This window comes from Acomys russatus, chromosome 2 (assembly GCF_903995435.1).
Source record: "Acomys russatus chromosome 2, mAcoRus1.1, whole genome shotgun sequence".
Lineage (NCBI taxonomy): Eukaryota > Metazoa > Chordata > Mammalia > Rodentia > Muridae > Acomys > Acomys russatus.
The window spans coordinates 47,459,149-47,477,169 of NC_067138.1; the positions used below are offsets into that span (position 1 = coordinate 47,459,149).

Consider the following 18,021-nt stretch of genomic DNA (forward strand, 5'->3'; position numbering starts at 1 on the left):
AAATTTGCTAGCTATACATTTGACAGAAATTTAATATCTAGAATATATATAGAACTCAAAAAGCTAAATATAAAAAACAATTGAGTCAGGCACGCCTTTAATTCTAGCACTTGGTAGGCAAAGACAGGTGGATCTCTGTAAGTTTGAGGTCAACCTGGTCTACAGAGTGAGTTCCAGGGCAGCCATAGCTATACAGAGAACCCTATCTCAAAAAAAGAAAAGGTTTGGGGAGGGGATAATGAAATAAATACACCATTTTAAAAACAGGATTTACAAATTGGACAATAAACATAAAAGTGTTCATGCAAATTAAAATCACTCTGAGATTCCATCTTATCCCAGTCAATAAGAAATCTAATAAAAGCTGGGTTTAGTGGTACACGCCTTTAATCCCAGCACTTGGGAGGTTGGGGCAGAAGGATGTCTGTGAGTTCAAGGCCAGCCTGGTCTACAGAGCAAGTTGCAGGACAGTTAGAGCTATATAGAGAGAGCTTGTCAAAACAAAAACAAAAACAAATGCTGGGGATGATGTGGGAGAAAGGAGACCCTTACATAGTGCTGGTGGGTATGCAAATTAGGCTAGCCACTATGGCAATTAGCATTGTTTCCTCAAACATCTAGAAACAGGATATGAACCTGCTATACAACTTCTGGATATACCCAAAGAACTCTCAGTAAACATACACAGAGAGAGATGCCTACACATATGGCCCTATTGCAACACTAGCCACAATAGCCTAGTCATAGAATCAGGCTCAGCATCTCTCAGTGGGCAAATAAACAAGGAAAATACTGTGTATGTGCACAATGGAATTGTACTCTGCCTTAAGAAAGAATGAAATTATCTAATTTGCTAGAAAATTAATAACTACACTGGAGATTATCATATTAAACAAAATAATCCAGATACAGAAAAATAGTCTATCATCTTTTATTTGTAAGTCCTAAAATTCTTTATAGGGTTGAACTAGAAATGATCATAATGAGTGAGTTAACCCAGAAGCAGAAAGAGTCAAATGGTATATACTCACTTATATCAGCATACTAGCTAGCCCAAGGGGCATGGCCCATGAAAGTCTTCACTTACGAGGAAACTGGGACAGAGGGGAGGACATCCTAGTGGGACTCTAGATGAGAGAAGCATGGGAGAATGACAAAGTAGAAGGATCCAGAGGGTCCTAGAAACCTACAAGTAGAACATTATGATAGGCAGATTTGGGCCCAGAGGTCCCGCTCAAACTATGGCACCAGCCAAGGACAATACAGGCGGTAAACTTCAAACCCCTACCCAGATCTAGCCAATGGACAGGACATTCTTCACAGTTGAGTGGAGAGTGGGATATGACTTTCACACGAACTCTGGTGCCTCACATTTGACCATGTCCCCTGGATGGGGAGACCTGGTGGCACTCAGAGGAAGGATAGCAAGTCACCAAGAAGAGACTTGATACCCTTTGAGCATATACAGGGGGAGGAGGTCCCCCTCAGTCACAGTCATAGGAGAGGGGAGTAAGGGGAAAATGGGAGGAAGGGAGGAATGGGAGGATACAAGGGATGGGATAACCATTGAGATGTAATATGAATAAATTAATTTTTAAAAATTCAAAAAAAAAGAATTCTTTATAGATACATAAAACCATATACATGATAGGAAAGTAGAAGGGCGACCGGGGAAGGAAGGAGACTAGCAGGAAGGATAGATGAGAACTAAGGGGAAGGAACAGGAGGGAAACGAATATGCGGAAAATACAATATGGTTGAAGGAAACTTCCTTTCTGAATACATGAACAGTGAATACATGCCAGTTTAGAAAAGAAGAAGAGGAGGAGGAAAAGGAGGGAGAACTGCAGAATGGCTCAACAGGTAAAGCACCTTGCTATACAAGTCTGGCAACCAAGATTTGATCTCCAGAACCTACATAAAAGGTGGGTGGAAGAAGAGAATCAACCCTACAAGTTGTCTTCTGACCTTCGTACCTTGGCATGTACACCCACACACATCACGAACACACACGTAGGCACATGCACGCACACAATAATAATACTCTTTTTCCATCCCCCCCCCCTGTGTGTGTGTGTGTGTGTGTGTGTGTAATCTTTGTCAACCACTCCACTTTATTCATTTAGGCAAGGCCTCTCAACCACCTGAACTCCATCCAGTGCTCACACTTGTATGGCTGAATATTAACCATGGAGACATCTCCTCAGCCCCCAAATAATGTTTCTTAAATTAAAAAATGAAAGTCAGACATGGGTTTTTATTTTCAGTGATACAAGTCAAGAACCGTATTTATTATTTATGTACATTCTGAATTTTAAGTACTTAATCTCAGACTTAATTTCCTCATCTATAAAAATGGCAACCTTTCATGGCATGCGCATGCATTTGAACAAGCTGTTTGTGTGGCGATTAAATGAAATATAAATATAAAAGACCTCATCTACCCAACTCATATCACTCATGTCACTCACAGCTGGAAATCAAATTCCAAGTTCTAGCAAAAAAGAACCCTATCTTCATACGTCATACATGTCACTGCCACACGATCCAGTGCTTGCAAAATGCCAACCAAATGCATTAGTCAGATGCAAAGGTCTGTTTCCCACTTCAGGCACCTAGCTGAGTCCAGTGCACGTCCCAACAGGGCCCCAGACCCAAAGCTATGCGGGAAGGAACAGGTTTTCAACACTTAAATCTGCAGACCTCCAGTAAAGTAGAAGGATCCAGAGGGTCCTAGAAACCTACAAGTAGAACATTATGATAGGCAGATTTGGGCCCAGGGGTCCCGCTCAAACTAAGGCACCAGCCAAGGACAATACAGGAGGTAAACTTTAAACCCCTACCCAGATCTAGCCAATGGTCAGAACATTCTCCACAGTTGAGTGGAGAGTGGGATATGACTTTCTCACGTACTCAGGTGCCTCACATTTGACCATGTCCCCTGGATGGGGAGACCTGGTGGCACTCAGAGGAAGGACAGCAGGTTACCGAGAAGAGACTTGATACCCTATGAGCATATATAGGGGGAGGTAATCCCCCTCAGGAAGAGTCATAGGGGAGGAGAATAAGGGGAAAAGGGGAGGGAGGGAAGAATGGGAGGACACAAAGGATGGGAGAACCATTGAGATGTAACAAGAATAAATTAATAAAAAAAAAAATCTGCAGACCACCAAGTAGTTGGCTCATGACCTAGGAAAGGTCAGAAAACACTGCTGTCCTCTGTGTAGTGACATCCTAAGACAAACACATCCACCTTCACTTACCCGGAAATAGTCACTGCAGGCCGCTAGGACTGCCTTGTGAGCATGGAATTTCTGCTCCTCGGCAATCAGGGTCACATCGCAGAGAATGCCATCACTTCTTTGCTGATTCAGTGCTGCGAGGACAGTGTCGTTGTGAGATTCCGAGTGGCACAGCCTCTGGCCCGTCAGCATTTCTTGAATGCTAAAAAGGAGAGCAATGAAGCCCTGTTTATTTCTTTCACCAACTCTGCTTCCCAGGGGCTCTCTCTCCCTTTCCACTCTGTGGAGGCCACGTGAATTCTAGTGCACTGAGTCTGATTTTCCTGTTCTCAATTTTGCCCTCTGTATTTGTTTGTTTGTTTTTTCCTTTTCTCTGATTCTTTTCTTTGCCCTGTCCTAGGGCCTCTTTCTCTTGTTAGCGCCCCTGTTTCTATGGTTTAAATTTGTGAATGTCTACCTGTGTCTGTGAACATAGGAGCCTGTTTCTGAGCTCCTATTTCTTCACTGTGTGTGTGCATGCAAAACTTGCTTTACGTATGTGTGCAGGTAAGCATATATCCCTTGTGGGTGAATGTGTGAAAGAGAGAGAACAGGAACATTTTCTATTTTATGACTCCCTCTCTAACTCTGTCCTTCTCCAGCGTTAGATGGACATGTCTCCCTCAGATACATCAGGCCCAATAAATAAAAGGAAATTGAACAAATATTATTTGGAACAAAAGAGCTACACATGGTCATGCCAAATCCAAAGCAGTGAAACCTTAGCATCATATGGAACTTGGGAAATTATACACCACACAACGAATGTCAAAAGAAATTCATTTGCAATAAACCAGGGCATGGTAGCATAAACCTGTAATGCCAGCACCCAGGAAGCTCTGAAGCAGGAGGCTTTGAAGATCAAGGTCATTCATCATTGGCTAAATAGTAAGTTAGAAGCTGACCTGAGCTACATGAGACCTATCTCCATAAACAGAAACTGTCCTTTGTAAATACAAGAGAAAATTAATAGTCAAAAGTAAAATTTCAATTTCCAATGTCTATGTAATTGTTGTACTAGATTTATGAATGGACCACTTTTTGTTTTTATTTTGTGAGAACTCATATTATGAAGCTTACCTCTTCATTTTCTATCCTATCCTTAAAAAAATTTGTGCTGTGTCCTTTAAAAATTCTTACTTGAACTTCAAAAGTTCTCTAAAAGAAGACAGAAAAAAGCTATAAACTCCTAACACAAACTGAATTTATAAATACTTATGGACAATTCTGGCTTAAATCATCAAAAGTCTGTGCACATTACTCTAACATCCTACAGCAGGTACTGGGGCTCTGACTAGCAAGCTACGTCATTACTAAGGCACTCCCAGAGGATAGCAAGGATAGCAGGCTCTGTTTCCAAACACTGAGCTCCTTTGAAAGATACGTAAAAATACTACCTGACAATTCTGTGCTCAGCTCCAGTATGAAAAAGTGTTATTCAGAGGGAACATAGTTGCTACCAGCCTTGCCAACACTGTTGCTTTATTACCTCCACCAACTGGCTAGTAACCTATAGTGTACAAATCTCCACCTTAAAACTAACAAAATTCTTCCTGTGAAAAGCCAGTGTAGTTGGTGAGCGTTACCAGACATTTCTACAGGAAAGCATAAGAAAGGCCAGAACTATGGGAAGAAAATAACTCAAAAGAAAGTGAGGATCCAGGAAGGTGGGAGGAGTCTTTTCAGGTGAGGGCACAGCAGAGCCAGAAATACTCACAGCCATTGAATATTCACCTGTGGCTCCTGTGATGGGCAAGCTTTTAAAACCAGTAACTAAAAGTCACACTTGGAAACAAAAATAGTTCTCTATACAAATGTCTATGAAAAGCCTAAAATGTAGATTAATTAACATTAGTAAGTAAAAGAACTGAGGGAAGGAAACAGGAATACTTTATCGGCAAAGTAGACCACGAGGAGAGCCTGAAAAAGCTTTCCTAAAATGATGACATTTTTATAATTAGCAAACCTGTAGTGCTTACAGTGTTCAGCCAATTAACCTTCAGGGTTTATAATTAATTATAATTAACAATTGAAAGTTCCTAGTAACCCTAAGAGAAGGTACTACTGGCATCTCTGTTTTACAGATAAGGATGCCAAAATTCTTGATCATGATTTTTTAAAACACTGATACTAAGAACACAATGATATAATTCCCTTTTCTGATTAAAAAAAACAAAAAAACAAAAAAACCTGTAAGAAAGGTTTCCAAAACATAAGCTCAAGGTGACAAAAATTTCAAAAATTAACCCTTTAGAGTATGTTTTGAAAACACAGTGGTATGCAATAATCATAAAACAGTACCATCATACTTCAAAGCTGGTTTCCTATGTCCTAGAACTAAAGTTTTGAAACAGAAAATGGATTTTTAGCATTACAACTTTAGAAGCTGCGTTAGAAAGTTTCATAATTTCCTTTCTCCTCTTTTATGTCACCGTAAATGCATTTCAAATTATCTTTTGTAGTAGAACAAGGACATATTAAAATAATTGCCTCAAATGTCTCCTTATTTTCAGATCTAGCACACAATCCACGTCGTTATGAAGCGTGAGTCAGTATTTGCACTTAGAGATCTCAGGAAAGCGAGTGAATCTTGGCAGAGAGAGAGCAACTGCAAACTGCAGTCTGGCACAGACTGACGGGCTGAGCTTTGGAACAACAGTGATGCTCCTCAGCTTCACAGACGTAGTAGCTCAGCAAGAAACAGTCAAGCTTTAAGGACACCAGAAGCTGATACTTAAAGACAGCACTTGGCAGAAGAGCCTAAATATTTTACAAGCAGAAATAAATACTCTGGCATTTGGCAAGCACTAAAGGCCCACTGATCAACACATACCAACAAGTGATCATTGTGTTCTCAAAACAACTCCCCCCCCACCCCTCTTCCATCTCTCAGATACAAAGCTACAAAAGACCTTTCTTCTGCACACTTGGCAGCACCTGCCCACAGGACAGCCAGAAGAGGTCAGGCTCACTTTACCTGGCTTAATTGTCATACACAGGGAACGACATGAATAAAAGGCCACAGTATTCCACACTGAAATTAAGAGATGGGGAGTAAACTTAAGGTTAGCTACACAGTGTGTATGAGACCAGCCTGGGCTACAGAAGACCCTACCTGAAAAAATAAATTCCTTGTGAGTGATTAGTAAAACTCCAAAAAGAACAAAAAGTGGGGTGCAGGGGGGGCATTTCTCTATAAGCAACATCCATTAACGTGTGTAAATGGAATTAAGCAGATGATCATTTTATAGGATTGTACACATGAGTGTTCATAGATATCAGAAGAGGGTGGATGATCCCCTAGAGCCAGAGTTACAGATGGCTGCGAGCTGTCTGATGAGGATGCTGGGAGATAACCTCAAGTCCTCCACAGGAGCAGTATGAGCTCTTCACCTCGGAGCCTTTGCTCCAGCACCCATTTTGCAAAATACAATAAAAAAAAAAAAAAAAAAAATAGACTTGGATAAGCATGAAAAAAAATGGTACCTCTCAAAATTCACAGCTACTACCCAAAATACCCTGGCTCCTCCAGTGCAACAGCAGTGCCTTTTCCCCTGGGGACTTAAAAGCTACATTGCCAAAGCAGAAGCCACTAGCCACATATGGCTGAGGAACGCGGTAAATAGGCTAGTATAAGTTGAGATGTGCTGTTAGTGTGAAACAACACAAACTGCCAAAAAATATGAACAAAGAACTCAATGTAGTCCATTAATAGTTTTATATTGAGCACATGTTTAGATTATGATTTGGGATATGCTGATTTATATGAAATACATCGCTAAGATTAATCAGGGCTATTTCTTTGTTCCTTATTTTAAAATGTATCTACTTTATATATACTTCCTATTATGATTCCATTTCCAAGCCCACAAGCTCACTGGTGCCCTATAAGGATGCCAGGTGACTCCAATCAAGCGGCCAGGGCGAACATCATTCCTGCATTGCACAGGGCTGACCCCTGTCCCTGGCATCACAGTAGGAAACACAGCCTCTTTCAGCACCAGATTGGTTTTTAGTGATGCCAGGGAGTGAGCATCAGACTGGTCCCGTGCCAGCATCAAATAATGGGGAGATTCATTCATGAGGTCTTAGGGAACAGTGCTAATCATGACTTGGAGCCTGTAACTTTCATTCTGGAACTGATGACAAAAACTAATAAATCAAATGCAGAACACACTTCTAGCAGTGTCCATCCTGCTCCTCTGAATCTCTGCTTTACTGCAAATGACTACTTTGAGTGCATAGAGTTAACACTCTGATCACAGAAACCCCAATGGGTCCTATTTTTATATATTCATTTAACTGAATTCAGAACACTTTTAAGATGTGAACTCTAAAACAACTCTACAATTTTACATTTCAAATGTAAGAGTTCTGTAGATTTCTATTTTAATGTTTACATACTACTCAGCATGGTAAAAATATTCATAAACATTAATAGTAAAAGAATACTACTTATGTACATGAAAAAGTTGTTAAAAGATCCTGTGATAAAATTAATTTTACTTTTATACAATAAATTGTAAATTCTCTAAAGTGAATGCTAGGAACAAAAACAGCCATAATCATAAGCTAAGATTAAAACCTTATAGAACAATTAAGAAATATTATGACTATGAAGAACTTAATTATAATGAACAGCTTTCTATAACCCTTTCCTCATTCCTACATACAGCAAACACTTATTTTGCCTTATTATTCTAGATACTGGAGATAAAATACTAAATAAATGAAGTGGTGTAGCAGCCATTACAGAATACTCAGGGTAGCAGGGCAGTGACACACGAAGTAATCTCACCTTCCCAAAGAAGAAATATCTAAGACACAGGCTGAAGATGGATGAGTTACCACACTGTTAACCAAGAAAAAATATCTTTGGAGAAAGATAGCAGCAAATTTTGACCTGTGTCAGCAGGACACACTTGTCTACAGAAATCAGTGGCTGAAACTGAGGACAAGAGATAACTGAGTAACAACAGATGAGGTGATGCCAACTCATGCAGGATTTCTGGGCCAGGGTAACCAAGAGCCATGGGAAGTCACACACACACACACACACACACACACACACACACACACACACACACACAAAAGCCAATTGGCATAATGTTCCTGTGTAGTGTGTACAGTTTAATCTTGTTCATTCAAATGCTGGTTTCTCTACCCCACTATCTGGTTTCAATCTGGGCATTGTACTGTGATGTTTATTCTATGTATCTCCTGTCTGAAGTTTTCGTAACATGTCACCATTTGTTCTCTGTATTGTCAATAAAAGCCAACTAACCAATGGTTAACAATAACAGAGAATAGGGTGGGATACCCTGGTTCAATGAGGGGAGGAAAAAGAACAGGAAGGACAGGAGGGATGCATGAGGAGGGGACAAGGAAACACTAGGAGGAATGAGCTGGACCTAGGATATGAATAAAAGGCAAGAATAATGTGGGAAATCTGAATGGGAGAAAACTATATTAGATTGGAGATTTAGGATGGAGAAATTATTGCACAGCATTGTACTCAAGACTAGTTAAACATATCCTAATCTCTCTCTGTGTTTATTTGGGTATATAGCTGGCTAAGGAGTAACCACTGATGATACTAAAAATTTAAATCAATATTAAATATTAATAATCATTCAACACAGTACCAAGAGCAGTTAGAGAGATTGAGCCAGATTAGAGAGGTTTTGGACCATGGCAATAGCTGGGGCCTTTCTGAGCCCTGTACTGAATCACCAACATAACATTTCAGGGAGTTAAACAAATTTGAAAACTATTCAGGGGGAAAATTAGGAGCCTTGGTGATAGGTTAGATATAGATGTGGGGAGAAGGGGGTTCTCATAAAGATGCTGGTTTATAAAACTTGATATCCCAGTAGTAGGGCACCTGAAAAAGGAGAAAATAATGAACTTAGCTTGACTTTCAAGTGTAGATGTCAAGCACACAGCTTGATTCACAGCTTTGGAGCCTTAGAAAGCAGTCTTGGCTAAGGAGAGAAACTTACAATTCACGTTTCTCAGAGAGAAACCAACAGAGCTCAGTTGTCTCAAGAACACACTCAAGGTACAGCCAGTAAAAACTGCTGGGAAGGAAAAAGAAATTGAGAGAAGAGAAGCAAGAGCTGGCTTGGTTTGACTCTTGAGTGGCAGGAAATAGGAACAGCAGAAACAGATGTAAAAGCCTGAGCATTGTGAGCTTGCTTGACTTCAAGATTTCTGTGAATTGGTCTTCATTTGACAGCATAGACTACTTGGTTCACCTGAATGAGAGTGTTTTTAGGCAGATGTTACAAAAACAACAAGAATGATGGAAAGTCAGGATTGAACAAAATTTTCAGAATTTAAACCAGTTAAGAAGAGAACATAGGCATAAAATGACTCCTAACAACATTCTGATAACTCATAGATCAGTGCCTTGCTCAGCCATCATCAGAAAAGCCTCCTCCTGCAGTGGATGGGAACAAATACAGAGACCCACAGTCAAACAATGTGCATCAAGTGAGAGACTTGGACCACTGACTTCTAAATGGTCTGTCTCCATCAAATCCCTCCCCTCAGATCTCAGGGAACCCCAAAGAAGAGGAGGTGGAAAGATTCTAAGAGCCAGAGGGCATGGAGGAAGCAAGGCCTTCTAGACTCCTAACCATAGCCAAGATTGCGGCAACATGCATAGAGCATGTACGTGTGTACACACACACACACATACATACACACACACACACACACACACACACCCCAGATGGGATCCCAGTGGTGACAGAAGTGGACGCAGGTTCTCATCTCTAGTCAAGAAGCTATCTTCAATTGATAACTGCACATAAATGAAAAATTAATTTTCTCCGAAAGAGTCTCCCTGGGGATACAAACCACTCTTAAGTCCAGGCCCCTTAGCCAACAATAAATGGTCAACACAAAAAGAACTCAATGGCATCTATGGAGTGTTTTGTCTTGGAGTGTTTCGTCAGGGTTTTGTGTTGTTGTTGTTGTCATCTTTTTCTTCATTTTTTAAAACCTTACAGGTGTCATTTGTATATATATTATGGCTTTGCATTTTTATGGGATTACTATGTATATAAACATTTGTATATCTGCATCTATATGTGTTTCTTGTGCTTTTTCTTTGGCTGTTTTCCTTCTGTTTTTTGTTTGTTTGTTTGTTTCTGGATTGTTTTTATATTGCTGCTGCTGCTGCTGATAGTACTACTACGCCAGTTTGTTTTCTGATGAGCAGTGGGGAGGATCTCAGATGAGTTGGGAAGGGGAAATCATAGACAGAATATATTATATGGAAAAAACCCTATTTTTAAATTTTTATTTATTTAATGACTTTAGATCCTTATCGTAGGCCCCTCCCCCTAGCCTCCCAGTCCCACCTTCCTTCCTTCATGCCACCCTTATTCCTCAGAAAAGGGGAACCTTACCCACCTACCCATCCCAGCTTATCAAGTTGTGTCAGGATTCGTAGGTTCCTGTTTTCAAGCACAGCAGAGTATGGTTGATAGTGTTGGGGGCTGGCACTCTTCCATGGGGGTGGGTCTTGGATAGCAAGGTCCAGGCTGTGGTGTGGTGGTATTGTGTGGCTGAGTGGAAGAGAAAGCTCTCTGGGAAAAGCAGGCTGAGGAGTCAAGGGCCATGAATCTGGGTAGGTCTCCCATAAAGGGTCTGTGCTGAGGAGAAAGACACGGCAGAATTCATGGTCTTGTGGCAACAGCTCCAAGGCATAAAGGAAGGGGGGCGGGCATGGCTCTGGGTGGGAGCGGGGAAGGAGATGACTGCATAGTGGAGGACATGGCAGTAGGATGGTAACTGAATAAATATGAGTGGCAGGCGTAGGATAGGAACTCACTTTGAGAGCACACCCTAACTCTGGTATCGAGGGGTAAAGTATTTGTCTGAGGTGGTGCCATATAAATAGTTCAGTGCTCAAGTACTGTACTGGCTTGGCACCAGATCTAACACAGCTTCTTGGCCTTGGTACTAACTGCATCCTGAGACAGGTTGGTTTTTGCTCTGAGGACCTGACCTGTCTCACACACTGTAAAATGTACAATTTTGTAGCTAAATTTTGTAGCACAATTTGTAGCTAAAATCAACAGTACCCCTACCCCGATGTTGGGAAATGCTGCTAGTCCTTGAATACCATACTCCAGTTCCCCACTGAGGACTACTGAGTGCTCCCAGCTCACGAAAGGCACAGAGAGGTGTCACACCTGCTCTGGCAATGCCACCAATTCTGAACCATTTTCGGCACTAATCATCTCTAAGAGCTTCAGAAAAAGGTTTATTTAATAGAAACGTCTAATTCTCCACATTCAGCAGATATCCCCAGCTTCATTTCCTCTCTTAGTTTCTCTTCTGAAGACACTTTGACCTCTTCCCCAGAAACTGTGGGTGACTTGCCTCCAGGCAGAATGGAAGCCATATACTTTCTCCCTGGCTCCCTCCTGCCTTAGTGCTTTTCCCAGCTCACCTCATCTTTGGATCTCAGGAATACTTCCTTCCTGTGTTTACATGGGACTTTTCCATCAGAATGTCTTTCACAATGGCATTTGCATTGCTGGTAGTGTAGCTATTTTAATATCTGGTTCTCCCATAGAATACCCAGTTTATGAAGGAATAAATCAAATTTTATATTAATCATAGCTGTGACTTTACATCAAATCGAATGTTTGGCTCAACAAATATTTATTATATCAATAATATTCAAAAAATATATCAGGAATTTTTAATCCTCCCCAAACTGATTGCATTAAAGGGGACAATATTCAGATGCTGCATCATTATCTGAACATTTCTGGTATGTGCCAGTACATTTATAGTTATTGGCCTTTTGCTCAAAGGGTTACCATTCAAAAATAAGAAAAGGACAAAAAGCATTATCAGTCAGAGAATCATGAGGCTTTTCTGCATTTGATCAAGAGGTCTTAGTAATTCATCCTTGTACCAAATACTCAAATCACAAACATTATCTGTTTTGTTTATTCAGTCAAATTGTCTTCAGTTCCTGCTCTGAGCTCAGTGCTGCAGCAGTACCAGTTTACGCCTCACTATACTGAGTAAAAGCATTCTCCCTCAGTGTGTACCTGAGGCAGTGTTCAGACGGCATCCTCCAGCTGGGTCCTCAAAGTCAGGCTTAGAAGTTTTCAGAAGAATCCGCAAGCATTCCAGCTGGATTAGAAAGTATAAAAAGAAAATAAAAGTGAGCCAAATGCAAAGAACATTCTAAAAGTTCATGGCAAAAAGGCTTCAGAATACCAAGGCGGGCAGAACACGAATGCTGACACTTTACATCCCCTCAGCGCGTTCCTTTAACATGTACTCAATTTCTCTAAACTTTTCGGGTTTTTACATTACTAGAGACTTGAGTATAGAAAGCACAATATTCTTGAGACCTGTTAATACCTCACTAAAACTAAAAGGATAAATAAAATAGTGTTTGTTGTTTGTTTGTTTCATGACAGGGTTTCTCTGTGTAGCCCTGGCTGTCCTAGACTTGCTTTGTAGACAAGGCTGGCCTCGAACTCACAGAGATCCACCTGCCTCTGCCTCTCCCTGAGTGCTGGGATTACAGGCGTACACCACTGAGCCCAGCTAACAATTAAGATTTTATGAACTACTACTACAGTGATCCGAACCACAGATACTATCCATGGAAATTCAATTTCTTTACAAACATGATTAGTGAAATCAAGTTTAAATTGAGTACCTGTCGGGTAAGTATATACAAAAAGATCCTTCTCTACTCAAGGAGACAGTTTCTGATAACTCATCAAAAGTGCAACACACAGAGAGGATGAAAAGGAGAAAGAAATGAAAACTGGATTCTCACAGCAGCTTCACGATTAGTTTAAGAGTGCAGCGACCTGTCAGGCCGGAAGCTCTTGGCTGAGCCCACTTCCCATGCATCCGTGCTGTCCACCCTCACCTTTGTTTTTAATCAGTCATGTAACTCTAAATAGAAAAATAAATTATTTGAACAGTCTGGGACGTGGTTCATGACTGCATTTTACAATGTTTATTAGAGAATCTAGCTCACATTTTGTAATATACCCAGGTGGCAAAATTAATTAAAATGTGGATAAGCCAAAAATTTTGGATAGCAGCAGTGGTAGGGTAAAAATGCTTAAGAAAGGGATGTATTAAACTGTGCTTCTAGGCTGTATAATAAAATATTTGTAATCTGACTAAAATACAGCATTTATTACATTATAAAAAAACCAGAAATTGGTGTGGTTTAAAAGTACTTAATATAGTATATCAATTGGCTTAAGTATTCCATTATTACAGAATATTGGGCTATTTCAAACATTTATTCCATACAATTTTACTTTGGAGTGCTTTTCTTTTTAATTATTATGAATAGGATATTTTTTGCTTGTTTCTGGTGTGAGTTCTGACAAAAACTAAAGTGAGCCTCAGTCTCACATGCTCCCTCATGGGTGAGCAGCACAGATGCTCAGAGTAATTCTAGTCACACTGTTTAATTAGCTGAGAGTTTTGCTTAGCAATCTATTATTGCTACAGTTCACCCTCAAAATGTGGGTTATAGGCTCTAAGGTCTGATATCAAACAACACAAACAGACACTTGAGATTTGAAATGAAAAAGAACATCTTTTACAGCTGGGAAAAAATTTCTTTTGAAAATCCTGCATTTTTTACAATATGTTTTATAATCAAGCAAATGGAGAAACAAATTTTAGAGGTTAGAACAGTTCACCCTTAAATGTATCTATCTAATCTGATAGATACATTTCAAACAGTAGGTGTGACAGAAAATAACACATGGATTCAGTTCCCTGATTAGAAATACTTTTTGTTTGTAGGTCAACACAGTAAATTAGTTCTTCTCCAAAATTATCTAAGCATGACCTCCTACATCTTTCATAGTTTAAGTAAATGAGCATAACACTTAAAGGTGAGTCGAAATGAGTTAAAAATGTATTGCTGCTGGGCGGTGGTGGTGCACGCCTTTAATCCTAGCACTCAGGAGGTAGAGGCAGGCGAATCGCTGTGAGTTCGAGGCCAGCCTGGTCTACAAAGTGAGTCCAGGACAGTCAAGGCTACACAGAGAAACCCTGTCTCAAAAAACCAAAAAAGGAAAAAGAAAGAAAGAAAAGAATATATTGCCATGGACAAAGCTTTCTTACTATTTATTATTTAATATTATTTTTCCATATATATTCTTCTTGCTATATATAATACAGTGGAATAAAATTAAGATTCATGGACAAATCCATTTGTTTTATAAAGAGTTTTACAGGTAGGACAGTGTACCAGATGTGACATGTCCTTCCACGGCCTCTTTCTCCTTTGTCCCTGCCTGAAACCTTCCTAATCTACGACTCATAACTTCCCCATGAGTGCTGGAAACCTTGATCTGTCACCTGTCTTCTTCTTCTTCAGAATCCTCCAATTCAGAGCTGGCCAGCTTGGAGCAACATCAGGAAGCGCGCACAATGATGTTAAAAGAGAGAGTTGTCGTCCTTCGGGCACCCAGCTCTCTGTGATGCTTACCACTATATGAGCACATCTAGCACTACCTTTGGGGGACAGGGTGTAATGTTCATTTGGAAGCAGAAGAAGAGGTTCCTCTTCTGTGAACTGAGAGCTATACCCTGTGGCCATCTGCCACTTTGTGAGGCCACCAGTCTAACAGAAGTGCTCTTCTGACCTATCTCTAGTCGGGCGTCTCTGAGTCCTCTGTTCAGGTAGCCCCTTCCTTCACATGTCTTCAACAGCTTTGTGATCAGGCACTACGTACATTAAGTGTTTTGGTGAGCAGAGTGTTCACTAATGACATAATAATGCAAAGGAGAAAATACGCTTATAAAAATAGTTTAAAAGGCACGTATTAAAATTTTGGTGGTGTTTAATCAGTTTCTCAGCTCAGCACAGCAGATTTTGGAATGAAAGAACACACTTTCCTCTGCAGTGTAATTTTTTACATGAGCAAGGCAGTGAAGGAACTCAGAATTTTCCACTGCAAAATATACCTCTTTAACACATGGGTTATATTGAGCTAATGATTGCTAAGAACCATCAGATGCAGAACATACTCTAAAAGCAGCACATATTTTACTTTTCAAAGAAAATTTCCATTCAGAGACTGATTTGTAGCTGGACTTTGTTACTCTGAAGGTTCTTTTCCCACCCTTTATCCACTTGGTTTGGCTCGCTATCACTAGATTAGAGGGAAAGAATAGAGGGAAGAAAACAAATAGAAAAATTGCTAAATCTAATTTATTTGCTTTTGTTTCTTCTTTGACCATGACTATTGGCAAGTCATAGCCAACCTCTCTAAATAGCCACCAACCACCAACCCTACCCATTGGGTCTCTAGATTTATATATGCTCTGAAAAGTTTCTGAAATTCCAAATGTCACACATTCATAGAAATTATCTGCAGCATACAAAACCACACTTCTGCTAGAGCATGAGCAAATCACAGTCAGCAGCTGCAGACAGTCTGAAGCAGCCCCATGGCCCCACTCCTGGGATTAAAACAAAAACATATTCTTATAATATTTCTGTTTTTAAAGAAAACGAAACTCCAAAACTGTCACTACATTTCCATATTCTGTTTTAAGCCATTAATTATGCTGGGTGGTGTGGGAAATTATAAACAGAGATATTTTCAATGAAATAAGCAATTGGGGGCGGGGGGAATCAATGGCCAAGGTTTTCAGACCTCTCCTGCTCAATTCTAATCTTTATCTGTTTTGATGGTATCCACAACTTTTCATTTCCTGTGGAAACATAAGTAAATTCTGTGTCCCCAGTGCAAAACTTTCGTTGGCTTTGATTTTGATGTTAACTCATTCTTACAGTCTGTAGATTGATTTAATTCCATAGTGTTTTTTTTTTTCTATAACTCACTGTCTCTCAGCTGCTGTTGTTCCTTTCTCATTAACATTAAAGTTAGCAAAGCACTATTGATTGTCTCTCTGAGTTTTCCCCCTCTTTGTTGCATGTTACTCCTTCACTGAAACTGCTCATAACTTTTGCTGCAGCACCCTGAGCCAGGCCCCCGAGGCCATTTCCCAAAGGTAAGAAATCATCTTGAATATCTCTGTTGGATTGCAGTCCTTGATCTAATGGTGGCCTTTCCCACATCACATACACACCCAAGGAATCCTAGGCAATCTTTCTGTTTGAGATTTGCGAAAACCATTACCCCTAGAGACAGCTTGTTTATTTTTTTGGAGCAAAATACTGTACTTCTCTCAGTTGACACATTGAGCATTTTGAGATTCTGAGGCTTTTTGTTTGGTCACATTCTCTTTGCAAATGACCATATTTCCTGCAGCTGAATCACTGGGCATTTAGATATTGGAAACCTCTGGCTATAGCTTGACCTATTATATTGGCATGGAACACATTAGAACCAATATTGGATGTATCCTTTTCTGTTTGCCCGTAGGCACTGGTTGTGCTTTTTATGGCCTAATAACTTTTTTACGTTTGGTATTTGCATTTTTGTATTCCAAGGTCTCTATTAACGCCTACCTTGTGTCAGGGCCTAATACAAGTTTGTTCACAACAGAGACTAATGTTTGTAAAAAAAAAAAAAAAATCAGTGAAGATGTCTCCAGAGCCTTGTAAAGAAGGTAGAAGGTAGATTTCGCACTCCACAGGCACCTCAACTTTATACCAAGCTCTTAAAACTTCTAAGTGACACTGTTCTGTGGTAGTGTCATCAAATTGATTCACTTCTTGTATATCAGAGTACCACCCTTTACTTAGCAACCAATCTTTTACTATGTTCATTCCCCTATCTCTATTTCACTATTCAGTATTCACAGCTTCTTCCCTCCACCATGTTAACCATTGCAACTGCAGACCTGCCTAAAGTACAGCTTTTACTAGTCCCACCCAGTCTTGGGGGAATAATTCTATTTTGAGTAGGCCAGTTATCTAGAATTTGTTTCACATAAGACAAGTACATCCATTCCCATATGAAATTATGGCCTCCTTAAAATACCTTATATCTATCATTTCTACAAGGATGCCATTCTATCTCATCATAACCTTGTTCCACACCACTATCAGGTGTATGCTGTAGGACTACTGGGAAAGCTGATAATGATCTCATAACCCCAGGACACTCTCCTCTAATTCTGGCAGCACAGTTGGTTTGAAATTATCCCTCTCTTTTGAAACAGGCTGTTGCATCACATTGTCCTCCTGCTTTTTCAGTTTTTCTCTGACCTGACTCCCCTCCAGCACAGTTTCTTTGCCATTTTCCTCCTGTGGGAAACTGCTGCTCTCTTGCTCAGTCACCGGAACTAAGCCTTTTTGTTCTCTCTTTTCCAGTGCTCCTTGTCTCCCAAGAGCCTCCATTTCTACCTGTAACCTCTGCAGTTGCAAAGCCAACTCTGCAATCCTTTCAGAAAAGAGAAAGTAGAGCATCCTTTTTGTTTTTGTTTTTTTCATTTCAGCCATTTTTGTTTCTCAGGTCCCTCCATTTGCACCTCAATTTTTTTTCCAAATGCTCAGCCAGTCTTTCAAACTTTTTTGAAACAAAATATATGATGAGGAGGAGAAGGAAGAAGAGAAGAAAAAGGAAGAGGAAGAGGAAAAGGAGAAGGGGGAGGAGGAGGAAGAGGACGAGGAGGAGGAGGACGAGGAGGAGGAGGAGGAGGAGGAGGAGGAAGAAGAAGAAGAAGAAGAAGAAGAAAACAAACAAACAGAAAATCTCCTCTGGGAGCAAAGCAGGGGTTATCCCAGCAGTAGACACTGCAA

The 18,021-nt window shown here is 40.2% G+C and overlaps 1 protein-coding gene across 4 annotated transcripts in view; it reads right to left on the reverse strand.

The window, feature by feature from the left end:
- Klhl32 (kelch like family member 32) overlaps positions 1-18,021 on the reverse strand; it is a 230,474-nt gene that overhangs the window by 167,412 nt on the left and 45,041 nt on the right. For all 4 annotated transcript variants that reach the window (XM_051160928.1, XM_051160908.1, XM_051160918.1 and 1 more), the window contains exons 2-3: positions 12,362-12,446; positions 3,264-3,444 (exon numbers count right to left, since the gene is read on the reverse strand). In XM_051160928.1, coding sequence (XP_051016885.1) covers positions 3,264-3,444; positions 12,362-12,384 — 204 coding nt within the window. In that variant the 5' untranslated portion in view covers positions 12,385-12,446. The remainder of the gene's footprint in view (positions 1-3,263; positions 3,445-12,361; positions 12,447-18,021) is intronic.